General features: G+C 46.0%; 1 protein-coding gene across 1 annotated transcript in view; it reads left to right on the top strand.

Annotated features, from left to right (window-relative positions):
• The window catches only part of T265_15470 (hypothetical protein), a gene marked incomplete at both ends in the record, with an annotated part of 56,593 nt that overhangs the window by 25,678 nt on the left and 23,349 nt on the right, over positions 1-7,566 (top strand). The window contains one exon of the mRNA XM_009178280.1: positions 5,736-6,004. Coding sequence (XP_009176544.1) covers positions 5,736-6,004 — 269 coding nt within the window. The remainder of the gene's footprint in view (positions 1-5,735; positions 6,005-7,566) is intronic.

The raw sequence follows: 7,566 nt of genomic DNA, 5'->3' as shown, positions 1-7,566 counted from the left end.
AACACAGCCCTTACTGTAGCCTGGTACACACGACCCTTAAGATCCAGTAAGATGCCTTTTTGACGCCACATGTGACACAAATTAGCAAACGTGATTCGAGCTTTGGAGATTCTTGCACTGACTTCATCAGACACACTTCCGTCAGAGCTAATACAACTACCGAGGTATGTAAAGTTTTCCACAATTCCCAGTGATTCTTCTTGAATTGTAAGGGTTATGTTCGCAGATGGCACGTTCTGAAGCAGGACTTTGCACTTTGAAGGTGCAAGGCGCAAAAGATGGTATGATGGTGGTCAGTTTACTCAACAGGGATTGTGCTTCGCTATGGCCTTCAAAGATGAGGGCGATGTCATCTGCCTACTCCAGATGGACATCATCAGCAACAATTTGAAAACCGGTGTTTTGGAAGCCGTCCAATCTTCGCCTCATTATTTCATCGATGACAAAGTTGAACAAGAATGGGGAGAGTGGACTTTTTGTAGGAAAGCTTTTGGAGAGCTCATCCCACACCACCACCCGCCCAGAAGTATGTGAATATAGGGATCGGATTATGTTTACAAACTTCTATGGCATACTCTGATCGATCGAACGCACGCTTGAAGTCAAGGAATACCAGGATTGTGGGTCGCCTGTACATGTGGCGTTGCTCTAACACCTGACGGAATGTGAAGATGTGGTCAACGCAGCCTCTACCCGGTCGAAATCCTGCTTGATTCTCACGAGTCAAGGTTTCGCGTGCCACCTTAAGACGACGAAGAATCAGTGACGCCAGAAGCCTTGTCACAACAGGCGTCAATCTAACACCTCTGTGGTTGCTTCATTCAGTTTTCAACGCAAACTCCTTATTCGGGTGGATATTTCATTCCTAACCCTTCCCCTGATAGCTCATCGTCCTTGTTTCTAAAACCCTCTGAAATCTTAACCACTAGATCTTTTGTAAGCACCCAGTGGTGAGTCCCAACTAGTTTGAGCAGTTTGCTGATCTCTTTTGTCATCGGGTCTGTCTTTTTATCAGTACCTAGCCAACTCTTGCTTTCAAACAAAAAAATTGCACAGCACGTCTTCAGTGATCAAAGTGCCTTTTCTCGTTAGAATAGAAACGATAATGGATATGGTGTTCCCAAACCATAGATCGCCCTTTTAAGGGAACCAGTCCAACGCATCCGTACACACTTATGAAAGGGTTATTTTTTAAACGATGTTCACAATGCTATTCCACGTGGTTTTACTTGTTGGGGCCTGTGGATGGACACGCAGACGAGGGTTATTCTAAGCCTCATGTCTGGTTGGTTCCCATTCAAAAGTTTTATGGTGTTACATGTGTCCCGGCCTTTCCAAGTGATTGCGACTTCCTGACTTATATCATCCGGGATCAGTAAAACTTAAATCTGAGCTCTTGGAACTGGACCGCCGGCATTGTGCTGTTCGCACTTGGTAAGAATCTCGAGTTTTATCTTAACTCGCTACTTATTGAGCAGTATTGTTCCCTTCCGGGTTGAAAGAACTGTAGAGTTCTTTTGATTTTGCCCACAAGTGAAGCTTCAGCTTCCTGTTCACTGGCGAAATGTGATAGAAAAACCTTTGAAACAAAAATCGCTTATTTCGAATAACCTATGTGCACACTCCAGATGTGGTTCTTCCAACTACTGTTGTGTGGCTCAATCCGATTATTGACTAACTACCTAGCTGTGTGACTATATTCCAGACGTTCTTCATGCCACCGTTTGCGTGATGTAGGCTTTCTCCATTGGACGTTATAATTGTGATCATGCTGCTAGTCTTGCAAACCGTCCGCTTCCGTTTGCTGGTCTTGCTCCTCCCTGGCGAGATGGACCAAGTGGTTAGAGCGCGAATTTGCTGAAGGTCCGTGGTTCGAACCCGACCTCTGCCACTCGACTTCCTCTGTCTAAGCTTGGGCAACTTGGCAGTCTCCCAGCCCTCGTGCCTCCTTCATGTGGCATGACAGCTAGGCACCGAAAGAGTGCTGCAGCTGGACGATCTGTTCGCATCGGGTTGAATGGTCCGCACATGTCCAGTGCAAACTGTGTGGTTGAACCAATCCTCCGCCGGGGCCCGGGGTGCATCGTTCAATTTGATAGCTAAATCCGCAAGTAGATCCCCGCATTCTTTCACTGAAAGTATTCAATCGAGTTGGGACCTCAGTCACCTTCAAAAGACGAATGGAAAGCTTCATCATACCGTTGAAAACTGTAAGAGCTCTGAGGCTGAGGAAGATAGCTTTTATCGTGATTCTGGCAGGTGATATGAATGTTCAGGTTTGTTGACTATGTCCCTCTCAGACCGATCTTGGCGGCCTATTCGCAGTCGACACTGACCACATAGGTAATGGTGAACGGCTCTTTTAGTTGTGTGCTGAACGCCATTTGTTTCTAACTAGCACAGGCGCTCAGGTGTGTGACTTGGGGGGCACTAACTTCACACGAGCCGTGGACTCATTTGGACCATGTAGCATTCTGCTAGCAGTGGAGAGCTGCGATACGAAATTGTTGTTCATTTTGGATGACACCCTGTGGACACGCTTATCTAATCGCTTGTCTTCTGGAGCGAGCCGGTTGGGGAAAATCCACCACCTGCAAGGTGTCTCTGTAGTTCAATCATATCGAGGTGAGTTGGCCGAGAAGCCCTCAGAACTCTGTGAGCACAATGGTGACCAGGAGTATGCCGACGTCATGGCGGAAGCTTTAGTTTGGGACTTTTTGGAGCAGCTCGTTTAGAAATGCAAACTATTTTAAATAACCTAACTAATTCTACTGCTTCACACCTGTAAGTTATACAGTGCTACCGCCAGACTGGGTGGGATTAACTCCATATCGAATGCTTACCGGCGAACCGATCGATGTGGTAGGTAATTTCTTTTGCCTGGGCAGCTACATGAGTTCCGAGTAAACTGGCAAAAGATAAAATACTTTCCGCATTGGGAAGACCAGGGTAGCGTTGGTCTACCTCCGACATCTGTGGCGCCAATCAGATATCCGCTCGACTGTTGAGGATAGAGTGCACAATGTCGTGGATCAGAAAGAAATTTGACCGCTGCATTTGGGGTATCTTCGGAGACTCTGTGTTTGACCATCACTGCCTCCGGAGCATTGCGCTGGTGTGGTGGGGAAATCGGCTCAATAATGTTGAAGTACGCCGGAGGGTTTTCTTGAAAGTCTACTTTTCCCTCGATAGTCAGCTGGTTATGGATTGCGCTGATTATACCACATACTTCGTATGCTAGAGGACCGTTTGCTTCGTGTAGCCCTCTTCGCACAGCCTTGTGTCGAACGGTGGCGACCGAGAGGTGGCGAGTCTCGGACTTGGTGACATAGTCAGTTCAATCACGTTGATAATAATCGCCTCCCCGGATGAAGATCGCGGGACGAAACAGACACGAGACGTGACAGATATGGTTGTGTCACGCAGCCATCAGAGCTATCTACTCAATGCGTAGCTCTCACTGCTTGTCATACCCGTCAGCCAGAACTAGTCGACGTCAATGAGCTGGTTAGGTTATCGCCTCCAACGCTTTCATTCCCTTATTCTCCTCATCCTCGCCGAACGAACTTGTAACAGCTCAGACCACTGAACTTAGGTACATGGTTTGTGAGCTAAAAAAACTAAACTAAACTGAACTGCATTAGTCTTGTGTGGTCAGAATGGTTTGTCACGACATCTGAAGTAAGTGCGATTGTTTTGGTGGCATCACTTCACCAAACATGGACTCGAATGGTCAGAATGGATTCGGGTCACAATTTTTTCAGTCATCAAGTCGCGCCTTGATTCAACCAAATAGGTCTGATCTCCGACCGCAGTAGAGTAAATGAGGTACGCAACTGGTCATACACCTGCGTGGTAACCTTAGTTGAATTTCACTCTAATCAGTACCGGTTGACCGTACGCAAGGCACCCTCAAGTGAGGCTTCCACGCAGAAAGGTGCGGTTAGCCTCTTCCTAGAGGGAAGGCTGATTCTAAGCAGTAATATGGGTAACTGGTAAGACTCACCGAGCTAGGTAGTTTAGCTTCCTCGGGTGGATATTTCATTCCTAACCCTTCCGCTGATAGCTCATCGTCCTAAGCAAGAATATGGGTAACTGGTAAGGCTCACGGAGCTAGGCAGTTTAGCTTCATAATTTTCGTCATCAACCAGGACCTAGTAGGCACACTGACCTATAGGTGTCGGTGGAAAGGAAAGGGATGAGTGAGGACTGAATAAAACAAGGCCGTAAGTCCATAGGTAAAACGGCTAAGGACAAGGTATCAAGCTCATCAAAACACTACGAAATTAGCAGATCTGAGCACTGTTTCAGAAATTATGGTGACTTATCGGTACACTTGTTGCGGGTCAAGGTTTCGCAAGATAAGACTGGTAGAGAACTAAGAACCACCGTCCACCAGAAGTCGGTTGACACTGTCTATTCTTCTGCGTCATTTAGGCATACTGATACTCATAGGTGCGTCCCACAGGTAATACATCCTGACCGCTGTTATTCCAGACAAACCAGAGACATATGAAGTCATTCGAGGGGTCCAAAACACTGCTAATACGGGATTAGCATTCCGGAAGTGAAGCACTCATAATCGAATGCAACGACTGAACTAAGATCTGAATAGGGTAATCAAATAACCGCTCACTAGAATCGACGATCACAAGATAAGAATAAACATACCACCAAGAAGCGCAGCTGAATGTCGAGTCAAGTTATCGGCAACACAAGGATGCGAGCTACATACGAGAGACCGAGTAAACTGAGTAATAGAGACAACTATTGACTGAGGCGGTGGAAATCACCAAACATCCCGCTGTGCACAGAGTAGGAGTGGCTCTAAATCAACCGAATTAACACCCAACAATATGCTGATATCGATGCAGACGAATCACCAGCGGAAGTGTTATAGCATTGACTAACGCAACTAAAATCGCAAACGACCAAAGCGATAGTAAACACCTCTCTGTCTTAGAACGGGACTAACTTAGTAACCTACTCACTGGTGAAGTCCAAAAGTTACCAAACAGTAAATTCACCAAACCTTTTCGAAACGATGCATTCACATTCGTTCTAAGCGCTTCCAGTCGACTGAGACGACAACTGTAATCGAAGGCTGTCCCTGTCGATAAAAAAACCGCACTTAAATACCAGCACGTCACTGCACACTACCCAAACCAATTCAAATCCATTACGTGCTTAGATCCTCTTGGTCGGTGCCAAGGCGCTCACGTCCAAGGTACTCAGCTCAACGAACAGAACAATAGCTATCTAGACAATGTGAGTTGTCAGCATTCACATCAATAGCAGAGTAAGTGAACGAATATACTTCATTTTACAACCAGCGGCGTAACTATAGCAGTCGAGCCCTGTTTTGATTTTCCCGTGACCCCAATGACTTACTTTCCAATTCGACTTTTAACTTACTTGATTCTGTTAAGTCTTTTTAAGGTTGAAACGACAGTTTCCTTGGGTAGTATTTAATGCAAATAAGTTATCCTTTGGGAGTCCAACACGTAGGAACATCCTTTAGGCCTATATGAGGAGGCTACGGACTGCGACTTCTTTCGTGTGGTTTTCATAGTTGTGATAAAGAAATGACATTTAAACTAGATCAAACCAGTTGTATACTGAGAACAAAGCGCGGGTCGTCAATGGAGAAATGTGTTAGTCTGATCTCATGGTTCTCATCAAGTTGATTTAGCTAGACTTTCGATGATGAAACTTCAATTTCGTTGCTTTTACAGGAACCGAAATCGATCCAAGAGACATAGTCAACGGACACCGAGAGAAATCGCTGGCGTTACTCTGGTGTCTATTGCTCCGTTACCAAGTCCTCAGTCTGGTCGATATGAGACTGTTGGACGAAGAGATTGAACGCCTTCGATCGATTCCTACGGGTGACAAAGCTCCCGATTCATCAGATGGTGAGGAAACGGGCACACACAGTGACGATGTGGTCCATATGAAATTGTTCCTATGGGCCAGTCTCGTTTGTCGCCTTTATCAGGTGGAGGTGCGTTCCAAGTTTTATCACCTGTACTCATCTATGCTTGTTTGTGCCTAATGGCACGATTTTGTTTCAGGTCGTCTGTCACCAGGCCATCGTCTCACAGTGACAATATGACCAACTTAGCATCCATCTAGTCTTTCCTACCATACTGGTTAATGAACAGATTTCTGGTAAAAGCTACCAGCTTAGCGAAATATACTCATTTTTATTGTATCGTTGGTGGCTGTCTATTGGTTACGCCTGCACTGAGCCTACCAGACTACACAATAAGGAGAAGACAGAGAACTCGGAACGCGGCTGTATTGTCAAGACAAAACATACAGAGCTTATGCGCAAATAAATGGGATGACTAAATGGCCAAATACGGTCGTTGGCTTGTTCGTTCTGTACAGCCAACGGTGGTGTTGCGGCCGTGAACAATTTGAGCCCCACTCCATTGGTCTTATGTTGCTGAGTCGTGTTTGGCGAGTTCCGCGAACGCACCTGCTTTCCAAGCGTGTCGTAACGATGGTGACCTTAGGGACGCGTCACTCCCTGCACATGTGCTTTTTCCATGTCTGAGTGCGTCCTGACAATTTGCAAACTAGTTAAGTTTTTCGAGAGACTCACCTGAAACCCAGCTGAACCTCCCGTTTGTGATGTTTCCAGACAACTGAATGTGCTGCACCAGGCTGCCTCATGTTTCAGTTGCTACGATATTCGAAATATCGCGATACATGTATATTCGTAATGCACTACTCAAAAGGTTGCTGAAAATTCACCGACAGCCCACGACCGGTTTCGCCCTTCTTGGGGCTCATGAGGTAGGCACGTTTCTCGAGTTTCCGTCAACTTTATGTTCTACTTGAAACTAAATTGCACGAAATTAGCGAAATACACTCATTTGCAAACTAATTCGGTTTATCATGGGACTCACCTGGAATCCAGCTGAATCTCCGGTTTGTGATGTGTCCAGGCAACTGTCGACGCATTTTCAGCAACCTTACGAGTAGTACATTACACTGTCAGCTTGTTTACAATTCCGTCTCTCTCCTTCTCTTTTCATTTACGTACATCTGGTGATCACAAAGCCCCGGTGACTAGCAGTACCAAGGACGGTGTTGCTTCAAGTCATCATTGTAGAATCTCTGCTTGGTGGAATAACTCCTGACAGTCACCTCTGTCTTATGCGTTTTTTTTTAAATCCGTCAAAGTATTTCATATACAAGAGATCGGTTGCTACCTATTCGTTTTCTGCATCTGTCCAACCGACCGAAATTCTGACACCGTTGGGCACAATTTTTGCCGCTACGTGCTCACAAACCATTGTGGTTGCCCGTGAAATGAACGTGCAGGTTCGATTGGACGCTCATGCGGCTGAGTTAGTCGCTTGTCCTATGTAATTCAAAGTTCCCTAATGGTCAGTTCCTACTCTAAGTCGCTTACTCTTACTCCAATCGATCCTATTGTCGTCGGTTACCGGTGAAGCTGATCAGTTGCCCTCTCTAGTTCGGTCTGGAACGCATGTGGAAATTCGAACAACAGAGGTTTTCGGATGTGGACGCTGTGCGACGCGGGTACTGTTG

The sequence above is a fragment of the Opisthorchis viverrini genome (genome assembly GCF_000715545.1).
Source record: "Opisthorchis viverrini unplaced genomic scaffold opera_v5_528, whole genome shotgun sequence".
In the NCBI taxonomy this organism is placed as follows: Eukaryota; Metazoa; Platyhelminthes; class Trematoda; order Opisthorchiida; family Opisthorchiidae; genus Opisthorchis; species Opisthorchis viverrini.
The sequence above is the reverse complement of the archived record's forward strand: the minus strand, read 5'-3'. Positions and strand labels throughout refer to the sequence as shown.